This window comes from Bos mutus, chromosome X, assembly GCF_027580195.1.
Source record: "Bos mutus isolate GX-2022 chromosome X, NWIPB_WYAK_1.1, whole genome shotgun sequence".
In the NCBI taxonomy this organism is placed as follows: Eukaryota; Metazoa; Chordata; class Mammalia; order Artiodactyla; family Bovidae; genus Bos; species Bos mutus.
In genome coordinates, this window is record NC_091646.1 from 126,224,458 (window position 1) to 126,249,873 (window position 25,416).

The 25,416-nt window shown below is 35.1% G+C and overlaps 1 protein-coding gene across 2 annotated transcripts in view; it reads left to right on the forward strand.

The window, feature by feature from the left end:
* LOC138986328 (ubiquitin carboxyl-terminal hydrolase 9X-like) overlaps positions 1–25,416 on the forward strand; it is a 149,723-nt gene that overhangs the window by 112,427 nt on the left and 11,880 nt on the right. For both annotated transcript variants that reach the window (XM_070365477.1, XM_070365478.1), the window contains exons 31-38: positions 2,947–3,167; positions 4,930–5,120; positions 10,873–11,046; positions 13,256–13,397; positions 14,675–15,422; positions 15,709–15,832; positions 16,529–16,754; positions 17,263–17,392. In XM_070365477.1, the coding sequence (XP_070221578.1) occupies positions 2,947–3,167; positions 4,930–5,120; positions 10,873–11,046; positions 13,256–13,397; positions 14,675–15,422; positions 15,709–15,832; positions 16,529–16,754; positions 17,263–17,392 (1,956 nt within the window). The remainder of the gene's footprint in view (positions 1–2,946; positions 3,168–4,929; positions 5,121–10,872; positions 11,047–13,255; positions 13,398–14,674; positions 15,423–15,708; positions 15,833–16,528; positions 16,755–17,262; positions 17,393–25,416) is intronic.

Genomic DNA, 25,416 nt, shown 5'->3' on the forward strand with positions numbered 1-25,416 from the left:
TCTCCCATCACTTTATGGCAAATAGAAGGGGGAAGATAAAAAGTGACAAGCTTTATTTTCATGGGGTCTGAAATCACTGCACATGGTATGAAATTAAAAGACCCACTTGATACAAAGAGCAGACTCATTTGGAAAACACCCTGTTGCTGGGAAAGATTGAGGGCAGGAGGAGAAAGGTGCCAGAGGATGAGGTGGTTAGGTAGCATCACCAAGGGAATGGACATGAGTTTGAGCAAACTTTGGGAGATAGTGAAGGACAGAGAAGCTTTGTGTGCTGCACTTCATGGAGTTGCAGAACTTGACATGACTGAGCAGCTGAACAACAACAACAACAATAGTTTATCTAATCCATCTCCAGGTTAGTGATTGATGGTTGTTTTTGGTTATATGAGAAGTGGCAAGGGTTATAAAGTATTTTACATTTCTCACAGACCTTTCAAGTATACTCTTGTTTACTTCTCAAAATTAAATTTGAGTGTAGCCAAAGCAATTTTTACTTTTCCTTCATCACTGTATAAGGAAGGAAACCTTCACTTGAAGTTTAAAGTTTTTGTGATGTGGAACTATGACTTGAAACTCATATGATCCTAAGTCACTAACATGTAATTAATTACTTTATAATTTAATTATAAAATAGGGAATTAAAAGTGAAATTTTAAATATATGTATATATATAGTCACATGGTTTTTGTTGGGTTTCTTTTGTTGTTTGTTTTTTTTGTTTTGAATGACTTTATTGGGATATAATTTCAGTTGCATTGATTTTTTTCATCTATTTTTAGTGTTTTGCAACTATCACCTGATCTAATTTCATGACATTTTTCCATTATCCCCCAAAGAATTTTTATGACCTTTTGTAGTCATTCATCATCTGCAGCTTCTCTATCCCTCCCACCACAGCCTTCAGTTCAGTTCAGTCACTCAGTTGTGTCCGACTCTTTGCGACCCCATGAATCGCAGCACACCAGGCCTCCCTTTCCATCACCAACTCCTGGAGTTCACTCAAGACTCATGTCCATCGAGTTATTGATGCCATCCAGGCATCTCATCCTCTGTCGTCCCCTTCTCCTCCTGCCCCCAATCCCTCCCAGCATCAGAGTCTTGGATCTCATTGGAAGAGTTCCAATGAGTCATCTCTTCGCATGAGGTGGCCAAAATATTGGAGTTTCAGCTTTAGCATCATTCCTTCCAAAGAAATCCCAGGGTTGACTCCTTCAGAAAGGACTAGTTGGATCTCCTTGCAGTCCAAGGGACTCTCAAGTTTTCTGCAGCACCACAGTTCAAAAGCATCAATTCTTTGACGCTCAGCTTTCTTCACAGTCAGTCCAACTCTCACATCCATATATGACGACTGGAAAAACCATAGCCTTGACTAGACAGACCTTTGTTGGCAAAGTAATGTCTCTGCTTTTCAATATGCTATCTACGTTGGTCATAACTTTTCTTCCAAGGAGTAAGCATCTTTTAATTTCATGGCTGCAGTCACCATCTGCAGTGATTTTGGAGCCCCCAAAAATAAAGTCTGCCATTGTTTCCACTGTTTCCCCGTCTATTTCCCATGAAGTGATGGGACCGGATGCCATGATCCTAGTTTTCTGAATGTTGAGCTTTAAGCTAATTTTTTCACTCTCCACTTAGACTTTTCAAGAGGCTTTTTAGTTCCTCTTCACTTTATGCCATAAGGATGGTGTCATCTGCATATCTGAAGTTATTGATATTTCTCCTGCAATCTTGATTCTAGCTTGTGCTTCTTCCAGCCCAGCGTTTCTCATGATGTACTCTGCACAGAAGTTAAATAAGCAGGGTGACAATATACAGCCTTGACGTACTCCGTTTCCTATTTGGAACCAGTCTGTTGTTCCATGTCCAGTTCTAACTGTTGCTTCCTGACCTGCATATAGGTTTCTCAAGGGGCAGGTCAGGTGGTCTGCTTTTCCCATCTCTTTCAGAATTTTCCACAGTCTATTGTGATCCACATAGTCAAAGGCTTTGGCATAGTCAAAAAAGCAGAAATAGATATTTTTCTGGAACTCTCTTGCTTTTTCCATGATCTAGTGGATGTTGGCAATTTGATCTCAGGTTCCTCTGCCTTTTCTAAAACCAGCTTGAACATCAGGAAGTTCACGGTTCATGTACTGTTGAAGCCTGGCTTGGAGAATATTGAGCATTACTTTACTAGTGTGTGAGACGAGTGCAATTGTGCGGTAGTTTGAGCATTCTTTGGCATTGCCTTTCTTTGGGATTGGAATGAAAACTGACCTTATCCAGTCCTGTGGCCACTGCTGAGTTTTCCACATTTGCTGGCATAGGTGGTTCAAATAGTTTTCCTTATAAACAGGCTTATTCTCAATGTGTCATAAATACTTACGACTTGCTTCAGTTCTAGAGCACAGTAGTATATGTCAGCCGGTGTTCCTTTTTGTTACTATGTATATATAGTAAGTTATCCACTTATCAGTGGATGACATGAAGATACTTTTATCCGGTTTTTTGCTGTTATGAAGAATGCTGCTCTGAACATCCATGTGCACATTTTATGTGGATATGTATTTTCATTTCTCTTAAATAGACATCGTGGAGTAAAATTACAGAATCATTTGTAATTCCATAGAGAGCTGCCAGACTTTTTGCATGGTGGCTTTCTCGTTTTCGTTTTAAAGTCCCACCAGGAGCGTTGAAAATTGTAGTACTTTTTATTGCCTTTTTTTTTTTTTAATTTTTGAAATTACTGTTCTTGACATGAAATTGTGATGTTTCTCAATTTAAGATCCTGAAAGCAACTCAGCACTATATAGTGGCACATATTACGAAAATCATGTAGTCTCTTAATATACTTTTGTTACGATGGTAATGGAATTCTTGCAAATTTTAATTTGTAGTGCAACAGTGCTACCAGTGGACAGAATCATTATTTTCATAGTATGAACATCTTTTTTTTTCTTTTAGCTTGTGAAGCACTTACGGAGTGGGAATATCTACCACCTGTTGGACCCCGCCCACCAAAAGGATTTGTGGGACTCAAAAATGCTGGTGCTACTTGTTATATGAATTCTGTGATCCAGCAGTTATACATGATTCCTTCCATCAGGAATAGTATTCTTGCAATTGAAGGCACAGGTAGTGATATTGATGATGATATGTTTGGTGATGAGAAGCAGGACAGTGAAGTAAGTTTTAATTACAGTTTGTTTCCTTTGTTGTTAACATCTTCATACTAGATACTATTTTTCTCTCTTAGAATGTTGTACATAGGATTAGTTTAAACTGCATTTGATAGAACAAGAATATCTGATCTACTGTCTTTGGCACATTATAGTTCTCATTTATGTAATAGACTTTAAGCTGCAGTTGATAATCTTTATTACACATTTCTGTTTGTTTTTTTAAAGCAGCAGTTAATGTAATCATGTCTTGTGAGCCTTGGTAAGTATAAATTGTAAAGTGATCAATATTTTCATCTAAAATAATGAGATTATGTTTTCATTCTATAACTTTTAAAATACATTATTTCATTTTATTGATTTCACTTACCATTTTATAATCTGATTATTCTTAAGATAGTTTAAATATTTTGTTAGATAATGACTTTTTCTCATAAAGAAACAAATTGGTCTGCTACTTTAAATCAAGCTAAGGATTAGGTAACAGAAATAGATAATAAGGCTACATATGGAGAGTATGCAATACAGAATGGAGTAATAGAAACGTTAGGTTTTAGTGGTTGATCAGAGTAAATGAAACTAAGATACAGTTCATAAGAATATAAGTAAAGGAGTTTTGGTGATATTTATGTAGAAACAGTGGGTTTTTTGTTTTTGTTTTTTAAGTCTTTCACTTTTTCCTTTAAATAAGTTTCTAGAAATAGAATATTCTAAACGTAGTGAATGCTCTTTTCCTCATTCCTGTGTTTCTAGCCTTTTCTTGCCAAGAATAGTTTGGCTCTCAAGAAGTGGTCCATCACTTAAGAGATATTCTGAAACATATAACTTACTTTACTCTTCTCAGATCTGGTTAATAATTAGGATCTGCTTAGGTTTACATTTCTTAGAATCACCATATGGGGTGCACAGACCAATACTTGCTTAATAACCAGTCTTTGAAAGAAAATTGGGATTTTAAATATCTAGTTCTATATCCCATGTTACTGCTAGGATGCCAAGTTGAGCATAAGAGATAGCTAGTCATATACCCAAGAAGAAAATAAGGCAGAAAAAATAGTAGAATCTCAAATGAGATATTTACCTTTCTTATTTGATCCCTGTACTTTATGTGTATCAGCCTTGCAGAATGGTTAGCTTTCTGCTTACTAGTTTCTTTTCCTAGGCTGTGAGCTTTACAAGGGCAGAAACTGGGTGTTTACTTTTATGTCATAAGCCTCAAACTTGGAGCAAAGAGTATAAAAAAATACTCAGCTCTCTGTAAAACAACTGAATTCTTTGTAGAATGATAAAGACCTTTAGGACTCTGTCTCTGTTTCAGCCAAACGTACTCTTAAGTACTTAAGTATTAATACTAATTAAGTATTAGTAATTCAGACCATATCACATAATTTATCTCATATAATCTGTAAAGAACATATTATCTCACAAGAAAAAACTGAATCTTAGAAAGACAAGTAACATATATCCCCAAAGGTTTTTATATAAAGCACTCACCTATCGCCAGTCCATTCTATTCAAATCTTTGTCTCTTATACTATCTTTGGTGGATATTATGGTTTTTAATGTGGTTTTTTTTTTTTTTTTTTAATGTTAGTCCATCTGTGAGTTTGGGGGCCAAGCACTAATATTACAAGATGAATGTTATGTGCTTTAGATACTCAATATAAAATAATACAAATCATTACTTATTTATTTGTATTTGTCTCAACTTATTTCACTATACTTTTAAAGTTAAATTAGGTCATCAGTGATATTTTTTGACCTTCAGAGTAATGTTGACCCCCGAGATGATGTATTTGGATACCCTCATCAATTTGAAGACAAACCAGCATTAAATAAAACAGAAGATAGGAAAGAGTACAATATTGGTGTTCTGAGACACCTTCAGGTTATCTTTGGTCATTTAGCTGCTTCCCGGCTACAATACTATGTCCCCAGAGGATTTTGGAAACAGTTCAGGTAAATTATGGGTGAATGATGATTTTAGTTTTATTAAAATCTCAGTATACTAAGAATAGGGGTGGGGGTTATTTTGTGTTGTTTGTTTGTTTTGTTTGTTTGCAGTTAAGAATGAAGAATCTAGGGACTTTGCCCAGTGTGAATTTTATTAATTGCAGTTTGGTTCTGACTTTGGTTTGTTGTTTTCTTTTCTTTTTTTAGGTTTTTTTTTTTGGTTGTTTTTTTGCCCCTGTATTTTTTAAGTTTCCAGGTCATAATCGTCTGTCACACCTACTCAACTCTACTGTTATAACAAGAAAGCAACTGTAAACAATACATAAATGAGTAAGGTGTGACTCTGTTAAACTCCTTTTTTATGGACACTGAAATCTCAAATTCATATTATTTTCAGTTGTTATGAAATATTACTGATTTTTTTTTCTCCAGCCATTTAATATATATAAAACCATTCTTAACTCAGTGATGGTATGTAGGCAATCAAGTTGACTTCACTCATGAGCTATTCATAACTAGGATTACAAGGCTTCAGCTGATTCAAGTATATTATTCCTTGAAATATATTTATTTCAAGTATAAATATTCATATATTTGTGAATGGACAGTCCTACTTCATACATGATTTTATTTTCTTGGTGAAGATATAGACTGTGTATCTTTATGTTTATGATATGAAAGAATCACTTAGCATAAATAAAAGTGTCCATCAGTTAAATAACCTTAAAATAATATCTACATCAGAACTGGGACAGATAATGGTTTCATTTTTTCTTATATTTATGTTTATAAAGTAATCGTGTAGTTTCTTAGCATCCTACTCAAGTGACCAATAAAATGTATTCTCCTCTTTTATTTTAAAAGCTCAATTACGTTTTGATCTGGTTTCTTTTTCACTAATTTTATCAAGGCTTTGTATCACGCCCAGGTATGGCTGTAACTAAACAGCACTAATATCTGAATAGAGGAAGGCTATAGTCCTTAACAGGTGTTAAGACTTATTTCAGCACAGGACCTCCTAAGTGTTAGGAGGTGGATAAGCAGAGGACTCATGTAACTTTTGGGTCACCTTGTGTTTCAGTCAGGACAGGATTTTATATATATATATTAGGAGATATATATATGTATTTTTAAACTCATGAATTTGTAGTACCCCATTATCTTTCAGTATTACTTCTATGTATTCCCCTCCAAAAGGATATGCTCATGACTATTAAAGAGTCAGGTTAAGAGTGTATTCTCTAGATTAAAACTCTCAACCTAGGTCAAAAGAATTATTTGACTTTATATTTCCTACCAAATATGCACATTTCCTCTTTCAGTTCTCTCACCTGGCAAATGTCTATCTTCTCTTTACGTGTTGCTGTACAAATTTTTATTAAAATCTTATTCTGTTTGTGATCGAAGATTTTATTAATATTCTGGTCAACATTTCTGTTCTTATTCTTTTAGATTACTATATAATGAGTTTCATCTTAAAATGTTTCATTCAGTTATTTGTATATGTGCAGGTATATGTAATTATAGTTAGATAGCAAAACTGTATTACATGGATGTATGTATCTCTATTTCTACCTATAGGTATAGCTAGATACATAGATATGTAAAGTTTTTTTCATTGTAATACAGAATTAAAATGTTTGTACTTTAATATTCTGAATTGTAATGTGTACTTAAATATGATGTTTCTGATTTTTCCCTTTACAGTTATTCCCACCATATAATGCTGGGAAGCTTACAATTTAAAAAGCACTTTTGTACTACCTACAGTCTAGACATACACTATGTTCTCAGTGTGTTTTTTCTTTTTTGGCAAAGTTGGATTAACATAAAATTAACCTTTGTAACAACCATTTGAAAGTTCAGTGACACTTAACACATTGAAAATGTACTATCACTAGTGTTATTATTGAGGTGTCTTGTTCCACAATATTCTTATCACCCAAAAGGAAATCCTCATGCCTGTTAAAGAAGCATTCCTCATTTCCCCTTCTTAAAACCCACCATTCTTTATATGAATTTGCCTGTTTTGAATATACATATTCAATCACAGTATGGCATTTGGGGACTAGTTTCTTTCTAATCCATTTTTATGAATAACCCATATTCTTTGTTATTCACTCATTAGTGGATGGATCTTTGGATGGTTTCTGTCTTTTTCCTGTTGTGGACAGTACTTCTGTGAACAGTCATATCCTATAAGTTTTTGTATTTACATAAGTTTTTATTTCTTTTAGTATGTATCTAAGATGTGTATTTGGTGAATCATGTGGTAATTCTCTGTTTACCCTTTTGAGGAACCACTGGACTCTTCCTCATCCTTTGTACCATTTTATTTTTCCACCAACAAACTGTGAGGAGTGCAGATTTTCAACATTCATACCAGTATATGTAGGGAGTTTGTGTTGTTTTGATTTTGGTTTTTTTGTGTTTAATGATTGCTTCTCTGTGGTTGTAAAGTGATATATCATTTATGTTTCAATTTGCATTTCTCTAATTAATAACATTGAGCATCTTTTTATTTTTGACAGTTTATTTTTTTAGGATACTTTGTATTCTTGTACACACTGTCTTTTTGTTGTTCTTTTACAAAAGTTCTTTATATGGTCATCATACTAGGTTTTTAGATAAATTACCTATAAACATTTTCCCCCACATTTTCTTTTTCCTTTTTTAGTAGTGTCTTTTGATGCACAAAAATTTTTAATTTTAATGAAATTCTTTTGACTCTAATTTACTGTGTATTGAGGTAAAATTTGTAAAATATTAATATTTACCATTTTAAATGTCTTCTAGTATATAGTTCATTGATACCAGTTATATGCATTCATATTTGTATACCATTATCTTTTTTCACCTTCCTAAAGTTGAAATTCTGTATACATTAATTGGGAGAAGGCAATGGCACCCCACTCCAGTTCTCTTGCCTGGAAAATCCCGTGGGCGGAGGAGCCTGGTGGGCTGCAGTCCATGGGGTTGCGAAGAGTTGGACACGACTGAGCGACTTCATTTTCACTTTTCACTTTCATGCATTGGAAAAGGAAATGGCAACCCACTCCAGTGTTCTTGCCTGGAGAATCACATGGACAGGGGAGCCTGGTGGGCTGCCGTCTATGGGGTCGCAGAAAGTCGGACATGGCTGAAGCGACTTAGCAGCAGCAGCAGCAACATATACATTAATAATGATTCTCCATACTGATTTTTATGTGATTTTAAGGATTTTAAAAATACTTAATTATGGCTGTGTCAGATCTTAGTTGTGGCATTTGCGGTCTTTCATTGTAGTACACAGACTTCAGTCTAGTTATGGCGTCCAGGCTTGTGTAGTTGTAGTACATGGACTTTGTTGCCCCATGGCATGTGTTGCCTTAGTTTTCCCACCAGGGTTTGAATTCTCATCCCCTGCATTGTAAGGTGGAATCTTAACTGCTGGACCACGCAGGAAATCCCAGTGTTGGTTTCATAATCCTGCAACTTTGTTAAGTTAACTAAATTCTGACAGTTTTTTGGTTGAATCTTTTGAATTTTCCAATTTGGATGTTTTATTTCTTACGCTTGCCTAATTGGTCTGACTAGAACTTCTAGTGCTATGCACCACAACTGCAGATACTTAAGCACTCTAGAGCCTGGGCTTCAATAAGAGAAGCTGGCAGTCTGCAACTGGAGAGTATCCCCTGCTCTTGGCAACTCAAGAAAGCCTTTGTGCAGCAATGAAGACCCAGTACAGCGAGAAAGAAATATTTCAAAATAAAGTTAATGCTGTAAATTAAAAGTAAAGGAATGGGAAGGAATTTAGTGGCCATCTAATCGTTAGGATTTGTGCTCTAACTGTCAAGGACCTGAGTTCAGTCACTGGTTAAGGGACTGAAAACCCCCAAACCACATGGCACAGCCAAGAAAAGTAAGAGGATACTTTGTAAAAGGCATACTTTGCTGGCTAGGATGCAGAGAGTCTGGGTCACCTGTTGCTGGTATGAATGTAAAATAGTCAAATAGCTAATTCTCCAGTTATCTCAAAGTAAAATTAATTTAGAAAAAAACTTAAATGGTAGGAAAAGGTAAACCATAATCACTAATATGAAGAAAATTAAAAGAAAAAATTCAGATAACTTCAAAAAACAGTAATTTCATTGAGTTCCTGTAAAGCTTTAAAAAGTTGATTTCAAAGGGAAAGGAATCCAGAAGTCTGACTACTGACATAGTAGCATTGAGAAATTTGGTGTGAGAATTGGTATGGTTTAGTTGGAGAAGACTCTTGAGAGTCCCTTGGACTGCAAGGAGATGGAACCAGTCCATCCTAAAGGAGACCAGTCCTGGGTGTTCATTGGAAGGAATGATGCTGAAGCTGAAACTCCCAATACTTTGGCCACCTCATGTGAACAGTTGACTCATTGGAAAAGACCCTGATTCTGGGAAGGATTAGGGGCAGGAGAAGAAGGGGATAACAGAGGATGAGATGGCTGGATGGCATCACCAACTCAATGCACAAGAGTTTGGGTGAATTCCAGGAGTTGGTGATGGACAGGGAGGCCTGGCATGCTGCAATTCATGGAGTCGCACAGTTGGACACAACTAAGCAACTGAACTGACTGACTGACTAAGTATCTTAGTGGTCCTACTAATAATTGTTAAACGATTGCCTGTGTTTGGTAAAGATCATATAGTTTGCTCCTAAAAGATTGGATGTTACTGTATATAAATTTAAAATTATTTTAAAATTAGCAGCCAGTTTTTTAAATTCCAAAAGCACACCACACATATAAAATAAACCTCCTTTGCAGGCTTAATTCTTTGCCTTGTCTTTTGGTAAAAATAAGTATGTTTCTATTTTTTTATATTTGTGTGCCTGTGTACTAGCTGTTAAAAATTAGTATGTTTCTATTTTATGTGTGTGTGTGCATACAAGCTAAGTCACGTTAGTCATTTCTAGCTCTTTGAGACCCTATGGACTGTAGCTGGCCAGGCTCCTCTGTGTATGTGATTTTTCCAGACAAGAATATTGGGATGGGTTGCCATGCCTATCCCAATCTAGGGGATCTTCCCAACCCAGGTATTGAACCTGCTTCTCTTTCTACTCCTGTGTTGGCAGGTAGGCCTTTACTACAAGCGCCACCTGGGAAGCCCTTTGTTTTATGTAGATGTTTCTTGAAATGTTAAATTAGATGTTTTAGGTTTTCCAGGATGACTGGCTTTTCATAGCTGGAGTTCTCATTTTGTGTATACACAATTGACACTTTGTTTGCTCCGAATTGGTTTGCTTAGGTTTTAAATCCATTCATCTTACAGAAAATGCATTCACTGTAGAACAGAGCAAATCTTTGTCTTTTCATTTAGAACAGTTGCTTTAGGAATAAATGGCTATGGACTTTGCAGTATAGCACCCCAAATTTAAGCAGATTTAAATAACAAAGTAGTCATTACAAATTTCATATAACTTACATTCCACATAAATTCCATATAACATGAGACTTTTCCTTTTCATGTTAATGGTCTCTTGAATTGAGAATGCATGATTATACCGTTTCATAAAGCAGACACCATTCTAAGAGCTTGCTGCTGTATTAACAGTTATAGTATGAGATTCTTTTACACTGCCACCCAATACATAATAATGTACCAGTTTATTCCCACTTCCTATATAAAGGGATGAAGCCTCAACTCATATTTCTAATGTCATTGTCATTTTTGCTGTTTAGAAAAAGAAAATAATAGTCTGGAAATAGAGAATACCTTTTGTTTTGTTCTATTTTTCTCTTAGACTTTGGGGTGAGCCTGTTAATCTTCGTGAACAACATGATGCCTTAGAGTTTTTTAATTCTTTGGTGGATAGTTTAGATGAAGCTTTAAAAGCTTTAGGACATCCAGCTATGCTAAGTCAAGTCCTGGGAGGTTCCTTTGCTGATCAGAAGATTTGCCAGGGCTGCCCACATAGGTGAGTACTAGTTAACATTTTTAACATGAACTTTATATTGGTCTTTCTTTTTTTAGTAGTATCAATATAAATAAAATTTCCACCAGTGTTTATGTATGGAAGCAGAGAGTACCAACTAAAATGCTTATGATATATGCAACTGTTGGGTGGGTGCATTATTTTCAGTGTTACTCAGTATTGTTACCTTTCTCTTACATTATTTTGTCATATCTGAGGAAATACAATGACATTCATAAATCTGAAGTTATTGTAAGGATTTTTACCTGGTTGTTATAGTGAAAATAATAATTGAAATACAGTAACTTTAGGAAATTCCCTGGTGGCTCAATGTAATGAAGACTCTGCTCCCGCTACAGGGGTTACAGGATGAGTCCCTGTCAGGGAACTAAGATCCCTCAAACCACATAGCATAGCAAAAAATTTTTTAAAAATTGTATTTTTGCAAATGGCATCTGGCATATAGTAAACACTCATTAACTGTTGGTAGTTTATCTCCAGCATGCATCCCTGGGTGTTTGGAGTTTGTTTGGTTACCCAACAAAACTTTAAATAAGTAATTAAAAATACAGTAAATTTAGAAGGTTAGTGGTGGGTGGAGAGTAGTAGTTTTTAAATAACTATTGATTCTTACCATTCTTAAGATACGTTAGATATATTTGCACATCACATCAGTAGCAGACATTGACAAGGTATTTTTCTGTGTTTTGTAGCAGTTTAGGAGAGATTAACTTATTACAGGTTCCTGATGAAAATAAATAACTTCTGTTAATAATAATTCAGAAGGTTTCATGATGAACATTCATTTATGCCTGTTGTAGGAGTTTTATTACACATTCACATGATACAGATATGATATCCTTTCTCACACAAACAAAATGATAGTATTTCTAAAATTATTGTTTTCTATAATTAGCTTGGTATGCGTGAATAAAGCAGATATTTTTGAAACTAAGAAAACAAAGGTAAAATCACATAAATGAGAAATTCTTTTTACAGTGCCATTCATTTGGAATATGGAGAGAGATTTATTCACCTAGCATGGCCAATTTGGATTCTTAAGAAAGATACTTTATATTAGGGGACCAGTAAAAATATAGCTCTTTGTCACCTATCAGTCCTCAATTTTTTTAAACATTTTTCAGAATACTTGTAAATTCTTTTTCTCTGACACATGTATCATGCAAATGAAGTACACATTTCCGACAAGGCTAGTTTTTATATTTTAGATAATATAAGAGTATGTAAGCATCCTGAGTCTTCGGTTTTTTTAAGAGTGTACCAAACTGTAGATGAAGTCTGTTTATCCCCTAAGACCATTGTTCTCCTCCATGGACAGGTTTCTATCACACTATGAACATGTGTAATAAGTACTTCTGTAGTGTACTTCCATTGTTTTGTCTTTCTGTACTATGAGCTTCTAAATATGGACTGTCTAAATCATAGTATCCTCTATGCTTTACACATAGTGGGCTTTTTTGATTGTTTTTTTGCCACACCCATGGCTGGTGGAATCTGTTTCCTGACCAGGGATTAAAACCAGGCCCTTGACAGTGAAAGCACAGGGTGTTAACCATTGGACCAATAGGGAATTCCCAGGCACTCTTGATAGAGGCATTGGATCAGTTGATTTATTGGTTGAGAATATATTTTCAGAATTTATAAGTATTTCATTAGAAGTTTCTGAAAGCTGCTTTTGTAGAAAATCTTCACAATGAGGGTTGCTGACTCTTACCACATTACTTAACCCACACTGTAAATTTTTTTACAGTTCTGTAGTTGTAAAAGTACGTTGGATAGTTGAACTTGTATCGTGGAACTTGGCCTCTAACTGCCTTAAACATTAGTTGCTATTTTACATTATATAAACAGAGGAACATTTAAAAATTCAGTTCATAACTAGCCTTTTTTTCTAAACCTGATGAATATTTACCTTTTCCTTCCTGTAAATCAGTACTACTTAACACAGGTAGCAGTATGAAAAAACTGTAAAGAACTTATGCAGTGAGGTCAGAAAAACCCGGCTTTAAATCATATTCTACCTAGTAAATTGAACTATGTTCATCTTTTCAGTCTCCTGCTTCACCATCACTACCACCCCTGCCCATTTCTGTATCTGTAAAATAGCGACAGATATGTATCTTTAGCAGCTTTTTTCTGAAAATAAGCAACAGAATAAATCCTTTTAATGTTTCTTAAATGATTTCTTCAGATATGAGTGTGAAGAATCTTTTACAACTCTGAATGTAGATATTAGAAATCACCAAAACCTTCTGGATTCTTTGGAACAGTATATCAAAGGCGATTTATTGGAAGGTGCAAATGCTTATCGTTGTGAAAAATGTGATAAAAAGGTATGTTTTGCTTATTTTTAAGTAAATATGATTGCATTTAACATATGGGAGATGGGAGACATCAAAGCTATTTTTAACCTCGAAGTTTACCTATGCTGTGCTGTAATAGTAGTCAACATGATAACTGATTAAGAAAGATTTGTTAGGGAAATGATACTGAAAGAGAGCAATAATAAATTGAGAAAAGTCCTTTAAATTGGGTGAATAATTTTAGAAGTCATGACAAGTTAACATCACTGTTTCTTATAGATTAGGAAAATGATTTTTTTCTTGTAGTTTACAAAGGTCAGTAACTTTTCATTTCTTTCCTGAATCTCATAAGCATTGAATTCCTCAAACCTGAAGAGTTGCTAACAGAAAATATTTTTCCCCTTTCATACTCAGGCTTATTTTTCAACTTTAGAACAACTGTTAATTTTATTTGATTATATTAGATTTTTAGAACTGCTTGCAGTTTTAAAGATCAGGTCTGATTGTAAAACCCCACCAACTAATTTTATTTGTGGCCACCTAAACAGCCTGTGGGATGGAATTATTACATGTTTTTGAAAATACGTACTATTTTAAAAATAGTTAATGTTTTTCTGGACTCGCTATACCCTTTTATCTTCAAGTTACTTGCATTGTTTGAATTTTAACAGCATTAAACTTGTGGGCTGTAAAGCCATCCCTGTTATTTTTGATACAGTTTTTGCTAGGGCAGTTTCTTTTTCCACAAGATGCTCTTAAAAGAAAGGAATTGGATGGTATGGGGAGGTTGGGAGGGAGGAGGGTTCAGGATGGGGAGCATGTGATTTTTTTTTAAAAAATAAAGAAGAAAAAAAAAAAAAGAAAGGAATTTGGTAGCAGTTTTCCAGAAGATGGTGTGAATTAAATTCAGCATGGTAGCATGTTATCTGGGACTGCACTCTGTATATATTGGTATATTATTACTTATATTATTTCTCCTGTTTGCTCATAGCAGATTCTACTTATTAACATAAAAGTAAAGTTAAGAAGTGTAACATGATCAGTTAGCAGTGATAATGGGAACCAGGTAGTCATTAGTTTTGTCTGTCACTATTTTTTTTTTTTTGGTATCACTTTGCAACAGATGAGTGATTATATGTTTTTTGGTTTACTGTAAATATTTTGAAAAAGTCAGTGATGGTGAATAATTAGGTTTATTACCATTTATAAATTTAGCTGATCATAAAGTTTTAAATTATACTATTATAAAGTTTTTTGTTTTATTTGTTTTTAGAAGAACACTCATTTATATTTAAAATTTATTGTAGGTTGATACAGTAAAACGGTTGCTAATTAAAAAATTGCCTCCTGTTCTTGCTATTCAATTGAAACGTTTTGACTATGACTGGGAAAGAGAATGTGCAATTAAATTCAATGATTATTTTGAATTTCCACGAGAGCTGGACATGGAACCTTACACAGTACTAGGTGTTGCAAAGCTGGAAGGAGATAATGTAAACCCAGAGAGTCAGTTGATGGAACAGAATGAACGGTCTGGAAGTGATACAACTGGAAACACGAAATACAGACTTGTGGGTGTGCTTGTACACAGTGGTCAAGCAAGTGGTGGACATTATTACTCCTACATCATTCAGAGGAATGGCAAAGATGGTGACAGAAATCGCTGGTATAAATTTGATGATGGAGATGTAACAGAGTGTAAAATGGATGATGATGAAGAAATGAAAAATCAGTGTTTTGGTGGAGAGTACATGGGAGAAGTATTTGATCATATGATGAAACGCATGTCATACAGAAGGCAGAAAAGATGGTGGAATGCTTATATATTGTTTTATGAACGAATGGACACAATAGACCAAGAAGATGAAATGATAAGATACATATCAGAGCTAACTATCACAAAACCCCATCAGATTATGTCACCAGCCATTGAGAGAAGTGTGCGAAAACAAAATGTGCAATTCATGCATAACCGAATGCAGTACAGTTTAGAATATTTTCAGTTTGTGAAAAAATTGCTTACATGTAATGGTATTTACTTAAGCCCTGCTCCAGGTAAGTTTTTTCCATAATATTTAGACTCATTTTAGTTTAAATGCATCAGCATATTCAATGCCAGTTAATTAAGTTACTTATACTTTTGAATAGTGGCAGTCAGCATCTGGAGACAGAAAAACTTGAACTTAGGAGAGTTTTGACTAAGCATTAGTTTGAAACGTAAATTGCTTAAGTGCTGAGATAAGCACTGAAGATTACTTTTAGCTGAAAAAAAAATAGAGCATTTATTTAAGCACTTTTAGGCAAAGATTGTGTTTGATTGTTAATGTGCTTTTTATTGAAGGACAAGATCACTTACTGCCTGAAGCTGAAGAAATTACTATGATTAGCATTCAGCTTGCAGCTAGGTTCCTCTTTACCACTGGATTTCACACCAAGAAAATAGTCCGTGGCCCTGCCAGTGATTGGTACATAGCTTTCATTTTATTTACTTTGTACTTAAAATTGGTAAAGTTTATGATAAGATTGCTTTATTTTCTGATTAGATTGCTTTATTTTCTCCTGACTGTGGGAATCATTTCAAATTTTAAATATAAGATAAAAATCTTGATAGTAGTGTTGAGAGAAACTGTGTAGTTAAAATGCTTGTTAAGTCTTTGCTGTATGGATTGTGGCTTATGTTTAAAAAGGTAGAAGAATTTTAAATGATTGTTGGTATGGAAGACACTATAATACCTCGATAACAATTCATAGCATCTCAGATTAGGAAATGTTAAGGAAATATCACTAGGTCAAAAAAGATTATTAAATAGATTTGTATTCCCCTGCATACACAGTTCTCATTAAATTCATTTTGTGACTGTGGGAGTAGAAAAGTCAGAGGGCTGGTATTTGTATTAAAACCAACTGTGACTGGGTATTCCTTGAAAGGCCAGTGATTAGGACTCTGTTTGCATTGCAAAGTGCCAGGATTCAGTCTCCAAGTCAGAGAACTAAGATCCCACAAGTTGCATGGTGTGACCCCTCTCTCTCCCCACCCCCAAAAAACCCTAAGATTATTAATTATAGAGATTTTTCCTCTTTATTTGGTTCATAGAAACCTGTTTATTGTAGTAATCAGAATGGGACCCCATGTTGAAAATTCATTTATTTTCCTTTTTCAGGTATGATGCATTGTGCATTCTACTCCGTCACAGCAAGAACGTACGTTTTTGGTTTGCTCATAATGTGCTTTTCAGTGTTTCAAATCGTTTCTCTGAATACCTTCTGGAGTGCCCTAGTGCTGAAGTGAGGGGTGTATTTGCAAAACTTATAGTATTTGTTGCACATTTTTCTTTGCAAGATGGGCCTTGTTCTTCATCTTTCACATCTCCAGGACCTTCTAGTCAGGTAATTGAAAGGTTTGCTTTAGTTATGAAATACTTAAGTGTAAGTTATATTTTCTTCCTGTTGAAATTAATAAACATGCATATTTTGAGATATATACTGTATATGTACATACACATTATTGAGTTCATTAAAATTTTTTGCCAATAAGGTATGGTTATTGGGGACTTTATAAGGAAAATTTCTTTTATTCAGTTGTTTGAGGCTCTGTACGAAGTTTTCAGTTAATGTTAATTTTATAAAGGCTGAGTTTTTTTGTTGACTACATTTTTAGCATAAAGCTACACATGGTTTTTATTATTCTCTAACAGTTAAAACAACATATAAAACATCTGATATGAAATCTCTCCAGCTCTTCCTGTCTGAAAAAGCAAATGTATTTAATAAATTTGTATGTGATGCTTCTATAAACATACCGTTTTAATCATCTGGGAAAATACCCTTTTAATGCAAATAGAAGTGTACTGTTGTGTATCTTGTTCCTGATAAAACAGTAAATTATGCTTCACAGGCATGTGACAATTTAAGTTTGAGTGATCATCTACTAAGAGCAGTGTTAAATCTCCTGAGAAGGGAAGTGTCTGAACATGGTCGTCATTTACAGCAATATTTCAATCTGTTTGTCATGTATGCCAATTTAGGTAAGAATTTCATGATTCTTTTAATGTGTTATTTTGTATTTACATAGTAAATGATGAAATCATATATTGCAGTGTTGAGAACTAATCTTATCTAAAATACAAGCAGTATTCTAGGTTTATCCTTGAAATCCTTTGCAGATTTTTTGTATAATTTTTTTCCTTAAGATTTAGTTTTTTATTTTTTGCTGTACTTGGTTTTCTTTGCTGCATGGGCTTTCTCTAGTTGCTGTGAGCAGAGGCTATTATCTTGTTGTGGCATGCAGGCTCCTCATTGGGGTGGTTTCTGTTACGGAACAGGGGATCTAGGATGCACAGGCTTCAGTAGTTTCAGCATATGGCCTCAGTAGTTGTACTTCCTGGTTTTTAAAGCACAGGCTCAATAGTTGTGGTGCATGGGCTTAGTTGCTCTGTGGTACGTGGGATTCTTCCAGAGCAGAAATTTAACCAGTGTCTCCTGCATTACGAGGAGAACTCTTTACCATGAGCAATCTGGGAAGCCCATGTATAACTTTTTAATGGCATTTCTCAGGTTGTGTTCTAAGGTAATTTATGCACTTACTGTTTCAGTAGTCTTTAAAGTCATAGATTATGTTCATGTTTTACCTTAAATCTGGCTTTAAAAAACTACTCATTCCCAAACCACATCTCATGCTATCTGAATCAGAATTCCTAGGACTAGGAAAAGAAATCTGTATTTTCTGAAGGATTAAAAGTAGTTGTACCTTTTAGGTTTAAGAATCACTTCCCAAAGAAGTTGGCCTATTGTGCATATGTTTTGGTTAAAATAAATTGAAATCCATGAAAGTGTATATAGTTGTTTACTTAAAAGTTCTTCTGTTTAAATCAATACCAGTTAGTAACTATCATTTTCAATATATCCTTTTTAGAGTAGCCTACTTTTTTCCTGAATGGTCTAGTGGTTTTCCCTACTTTCCTCAATTTAAGTCTGAATTTAGCAATAAGGAGTTCATGATCTGAGCCACAGTCAGTTCCCAGTCTTGTTTTTGCTGACTGTCTAGAGCTTCTCCATCTTTGGCTGCAAAGAATATAATCAGTCTGAGTTCTGTATTGACTCTCTGGTGGTGTCCATGTGTAAATCTTCTCGTATGTTGTTGGAAGAGGGTGTTTGCTATGACCACTGCGTTCTTTTGGCAGAACTCTTTTAGCCTTTGCCGTGCTTCATTCTGTACTCCCCAATGCCAAACTTGCCTCTTACTCCAGGTGTATCTTGACTTCCTACTTCTGCATTCCAGTCCCCTATAATGAAAAGGACATCTTTTAGGATGTTAATTCTAGAAGGTCTTGTAGGTCTTCATAGAATCGTTCAGCTTCAGCTTCTTCAGCATTACTGGTCAAGGCATAGACTTGGAAAACAGTGGTATTGAATGGTTTGCCTTGGAAATGAACAAAGATCATTCTGTCATTTGTGAGACTTCATCCAAGTTCTGCATTTCGGACTCTTTTGTTGACTATGATAGCTACTCCATTTCTTCTAAAGGATTCTTGCCCACAGTAGTAGATACAATGGTCACCTGAGTTAAATTCACCCATTCCAGTCCATCTTAGTTTGCTGATTCCTAAAAGGTCGACGTTCACTCTTGCCATCTCCTGTTTGATCTCTTCCAATTTGCCTGGACTCATGGACCTCACATTCCAGGGTCTTATGCAATATTTCCCTTTACAGCATCAAACCTGGCTTCTATCACCAGTCACATCCACACCTGTGTGTTGTGTTTCTTTGGCTCCATCTCCATTCTTTCTGGATTTATTTCTCCACTGATCTCCAGTAGTATATTGGGCACCTACCAACCTGTGGAGTTCATCTTTCAATGTCCTTTTCATACTGTTCATAGGATTCTCAAGGCAAGAATACTGCAGTACTTTGGCCACCTGATGCGAAGAGCTGATTCATTTGAAAAGACCCTGATGCTGGGAAAGATTGAACTGGGGGGAGAAGGAAATGATAGAAGATGAGATGATTGGATAGCATCACTGACTCAGTAGACATGATTTTGACTAAAACTGTGGGAGTTGGTGATGGATAGGGAGGCCTGGTGTGCTGCAGTCCATGGGGTCACAAAGAGTCGGACACGACTGAGCGACTGAACTGAACTTTTTCCCTAACACCAGTTTACTTATTTTCAGTGGTTACAACATGCTTACCTAAAGAATGTGGGAGGGAGAGGATATAGGTATGCATAACAGCTGATTCACACTGTTCACAGCAGAAATTAACACAGTGTTATAATCTATTATATTCCAATAGATTTTCTTATCTGGCTGTCTAGGAGACTGGAAAACTCTTTTGATGGGGACTTTGCATGGCAGCAGTGAATCAGTTTGAGGATATGTTGACCCAAGAATACATAAATATTTTTTGTGACATTTTCATTATTATTTTAGGTTATTGTTTACTATAAGAGGAAAGAGAACCAATTTTTATTGAAGTATAATTGAGTATAAGTTACAGGTATAAGGAGAGTAATTCACAATTTTTTTTTCTTTTTTACTTTACAATATTGTATTGGTTTTGCCATACATTGACATGAATCCGCCATGGGTGTACATGTGTTCCCCATCCTGAACCCCCCTCCCAGTGGCCTCCTCATCCCATCCCTCTGGGTTATCCCAGTGTACCAGCCTCGAGCACCCTGTATCATGCATCGAACCTGGACTGGCAATCTGTTTCACATATGATAGTATACATGTTTCAATGACATTCTCCCATATCATCCCACCCTCAGGCTCTCCCACAGTCTCCAAGAGACTGTTCTATACATCTGTGTCTGTTTTATTGTCTTGCATATAGGGTTATTGTTAACTTCTTTCTAAATTCCATATGTATGCGTTGCTGCTGCTAAGTCGCTTCAGTTGTGTCTGACTCTGTGCGACCCCATAGATGGCAGCCCACCAGGCTCCCCCGTCCCTGGGATTCTCCAGGCAAGAACACTGGAGTGGGTTAGTATACTGTATTGGTGTTTTTATTTCTGGCTTACTTCACTCTGTATAATAGGCTCCAGTTTCATCCACCTCATTAGAACTGATTCAAATGTATTCTTTTTAATGGCTGAGTAATATTCTATTGTGTATATGTACCACAGGTTTCTTATCTATTCATCTGCTGATGGACATCTGGGTTGCTTCCATGTCCTTGCTATTATAAACAGTGCTGCGATGAACATTGGGGTACAAGTGTCTCTTTCAGTTCTGGTTTCCTCGCTGTATATGCCCAGCAGTGGGATTGCTGGGTCATATGGCAGTTCTATTTCCAGTATTTAAGAAATCTCCACACTGTTCTCCATAGTGGCTGCACTTGTTTGCATTCCCACTAACAGTGTAAGAGTTCCCTTTTCTCTACACCCTCTCCAGCATTTATGCTTATAGACTTTTGGATAGCAGCCATTCTGACTGGCATGAAATGGTACCTCATTGTGGTTTAGATTTGCATTTCTCTGATAATGAGTGATGTTGAGCATCTTTTCATGTATTTGTTAGCCATCTGTATGTCTTCTTTGGAGAAATGTCCATTAAGTCCTTTGGCCCTCTTTTTGATTGGGTCTTTTATTTTTCTGGAATTGAGCTGCAGGAGTTGCTTGTATATTTTTGAGATTCTTTGTCCGTTGCTTCGTTTGCTATTATTTTCTCCCATTCTGAAGGCTGTCTTTTCACCTTGCTTATAGTTTGCTTTGTTGTGAGGAAGCTTTTAATTTTAATTAGGTCCCATTTGTTTATTTTTGCTTTTATTTCCATATTCTGGGAGGTTGGGTCATAGAGGATCCTGCTGTGGTTTATGTCAGAGAGTGTTTTGCCTATGTTTCCCTCTAGGAGTTTTATAGTTTCTGGTCTTACTTTTAGATCTTTAATCCATTTGAGTTTATTTTTGTTGTTGGTGTTAGAAAGTGTTCTAGTTTCATTCTTTTACAAGTGGTTGACCAATTTTCCCAGCACCACTTGTTCAAGAGATTGTCTTTTCTCCATTGTATATTCTTGCCTCCTTTGTCAAAGATGAGGTGTCCATAGGTGCGTGGATTTATCTCTGGGCTTTCTGTTTTGTTCCATTGATCTATATTTCTGTCTTTGTGCCAGAACCTACTGTCTTGATGACTGTGGCTTTGTAGTAGAAACTGAAGTCAGGCAGGTTGATTCCTCCAATTCCATTCTTTCTCAAGATTGCTTTGCCTATTCAAGGTTCTTTGTATTTCCATATAAATTGTGAAATTATTTGTTCTAGTTCTGTGAAAAATACTATTGGTAGCTTGATAGGGATTGCTTTGAATCTATAGATTTCTTTGGGTAGTATACTCATTTTTACTATATTGATTCTTCCAATCCATGAACACGATATATTTCTCCATCTATTTGTTTCCTCTCTGATTTCTTCAGTGTTTTATAGTTTTCTATTTATAGGTCTTTTGTTTCTTTAGGTAGATAATTCTTAAGCATTTTGTTAATTTTCATTGCAATGGTGAATGGAATTGTTTCTCTTAATTTCTCTGTTTCTCATTGTTACTATATAGGAATGCAAGGAATTTCTGTGTGTTGATTTTATATCCTTCAACTTTACTATATTCATTGATTAGCTCTAGTAATTTTCTGGTGGAGTCTTTAGGGTTTTCTATGTAGAGGATCATGTCATCTGCAAACAGTGAGAGTTTTATTCTTTTCCAATCTGAATTCCTTTTATTTCTTTTTGTGCTCTGATTGTTGTGGCCAAAACTTGCAAAACTATGTTGAATAATAATGAAGAGAGTGGGCACCCTTGTCTTGTTCCTGAATTTAGGGGAAATGCTTTCAGTTTTTCACCATTGAGGATAATGTTTGCTGTGGTTTGTCATTTGTAGCTCTTATTATGTTGAGGTATGTTCCTTCTATTCTTGCTTCCTGGAGGTTTTTTATCATAAATGGATGTTGAATTTTGTGAAAGGCTTTCTCTGCATCTATTGAGATAATCATATGGTTTTTATTTTTCAATTTGTAAATGTGGTGTAAGTAATTCACAATTTTTAAAGATTATACTCCATTTACAGTTAATATAAAATATTGGCTATATTCCCTGAGTTGTACAGTATATCCTTATACAGTAGGTTATCCCTCTTACTTCCCTAACCCTGTATTGCCCCTCCTCCTTTCTGTCTCTGCAGTGATAAGCACTAGTATATTTATATCTGTGAATCAGATTCTTTTTGTTACATTCATTAGTTTATTTTGGATTCCAGATCATACACTATTTATCTTCTCTGGCTTATTTCATTTAGCATAATGCTCTCGAAGTTGATACATATTGTTGTAGAAGACATTATTTTATTTCATTCTCTTTTATAGCTGAGAAGTTTTTCACTGTAGAGATATACCACGTCTTCTTTATCCATGTATCCATGGACATTTTGGTTGTTTCCATGTCCTGGTGACTGTAAATAGTGCTTCAGTGAACTTGACCCGTCTTTTTCAATTATAGTTTTCTCTGTGTAGATGCCCAGGAGTGGGATTGCTGGATAATATGGTCATTTTGTTCATCAGTTTTTAAAAACCTCCATGGTGTTCTCCATAGTGGCTGCATCACATTACATTCCCAGTGATAGTGCAGGAGGGTTTTATTTATTTATTCTGTTTCACTTAGCTGATTTTTAATTGTGGTATCCTAGTTGTGTCAAATGGGACCTTTCATTGTAGCACACACAGTCTGTAGTTGTAATGTACAGGCTTAGTAGTTGTGTCTCACCGGCTTAGTTGCTCCACAGCATGTGGGAGTCTTAGTTCCCCAACCAGGGATGGAACCTGAATTCCCTGCATAGTGATGTAGATCCTTAACCACTGAATCACCAGGGACATCCCAGCTCATTTTTTAATTGGGTTGTGTTTTTTGATGTTGAGTTGTATGAACTGTGTTGAGTTGTATGAACCCCTTACTGGTCATATCATTTATAAGTTTTCTCCCATTCAATAGATTGTCTTTTTGTTGCGTGGATGATTTCCTTTGTTATGTGTTTAATTAGGTCCCTTCATTTATTTTTGCATTTGTTTCATTTCTTTTAGGAGATGGATCCAAAAACATGTTGGTATGATTTATGTCAGTGTTCTACCTTTGTATTCCTTTGATTTTGTAGTATTTGGTCGTATATCTAGGCCTTAAATCATTTTGAGTTTATTTTTGTATAATGGTTTTAGAGAATGTTCTGCTATCATGCTTCTACATGTAACTGTCTAGTTTTCCCAGCACCTCTATTGAAGAGACTGTTTTGAAGAGAGTAAATTCATTATCGTTCTAGTTAGAAAACTTTAATGATTTAGACATTGGTGCACCAGCAGCTTCGAATTACTAATTTTTTATTACATTTTTGAAATGTAGCCTAGTTAAAAGTTTTATAGTGTTAATATATGTTCTTATATATGTTGCTTATGAGGAATTGATTCAAGTAATTAGCAGAGCATTTTGAATAACTTCTTTTTAATCTCAGTTACCTTCTGTCCTGAAAGTAAGTTTTGTAACCAGGCTTTCTTCTTCAAAGTGTTACCTATTTGGATTTGTTACTCAACTCTTAATTTGTGATCCTTTAGGAAGAATGTTCTTCTTTTAATTCTCTTTTCTCTTACTATCTTACACAGTTTATTTTAGTTTGCAGTGTGTATTAGTAACTAAGATTGTTAGATCTTATAATTGAGAAGGAAGGAAATTACAGCACAAACAACCATAAGTGAAATTCCATTTTCTAGTCCTGTTTTTTAAATGCAAAATACCACATTTAAGAACTCACTAAAAGTCTATTTTGTTTACATTTTAGATATTGCTTGTTCAGAAGCCACTGATCATTGGTCCATATTATAGTTGCCATTTTCATTGCCAGAAATAAGTATATAATTGATAGTTTCATCTTGATTCAAATGAAATTTTACCAAAAAGATGTCATAATACCCAACTTATGAAAAAGCTTTTTTTTTTTTTTTTTTTTTAAGTTTTTTGGTTTTCTGATAAAACACTGTAAACCTTTCTTCACTGTGGTTTAGTCCAGCAATGAATAAAGAATGTTAATGGGATACAAAGTACTATGATACACAAAGAAAATATAATGTGCACATTTGAGCAAGTATCTAGTCTACATTTATAAAGTAAGAAATTAGTTGCTGGAGAAAATGATACAGGAAATTTGTAAACAGAGTGCAGAGTAAATGCAAAGATTTTGCGTAACGTAACGGTTCATCAGACAATATGAAATTTTTTCTCAGATGTCTTGTTACAGTGAAAGACATGAGTAAATACCATACCTCTACTCTTTTGGCAGGTCTTTTTTAAAAGTTTATTTATTTATTTTAATTGGAGACTTACTTTATAACATTGTAGTGGTTTTTGCTATACATTGATATGAATCAATGTCATTAATTCATTGTATATGTGTCCCACATCCTGAACCCCTCTCCCATAATCCTCCCCACTCCATCCCTCTGGGTTGTCTCAGTGCACTGGCTTTTAATGCCCTGTTTCATGCATCACACTTCGACTGCTCACCTGTTTCACGTACGGTTATATACAGGTTTCAATGCTATTCTCTTATATCATCCCACCCTTGCCTTCTCCCACAGAGTCCAAAAGTTTGTTTTTTATATCTTTGTCTCTTTTGCTGTCAGTGCATACAGGGTTGTTGTTACTGTCTTTCTAAATTCCACATATGTATTAATATACTGTATTGATGTTTTTCTTTCTGTCTTACTTCACTCTGTATAATAGGTTCCAGTTTCATCCACCTATTAGAACTGATCCAAATGCGTTTTTTTTAAAAGCTGAGTTATATTCCATTGTGTATATGTACCACAACTTTCTTATCCATTTGTCTGCTGATGGACATCTAGTTGCTTCATGTCCTGGCTATTGTAAACAGTGCTGCAGTGAACATTGGAGTACACGTATATCTTTAAATTCTGGTTTCCTTGGTGTGTATGCCCAGCAGTAGGATTGCTGGGTCATATGGCAGATTTGTTTACAGTTTTTTAAAGAATCTCCACACTGTTCTCCATAGTGGCTGTACTACTTT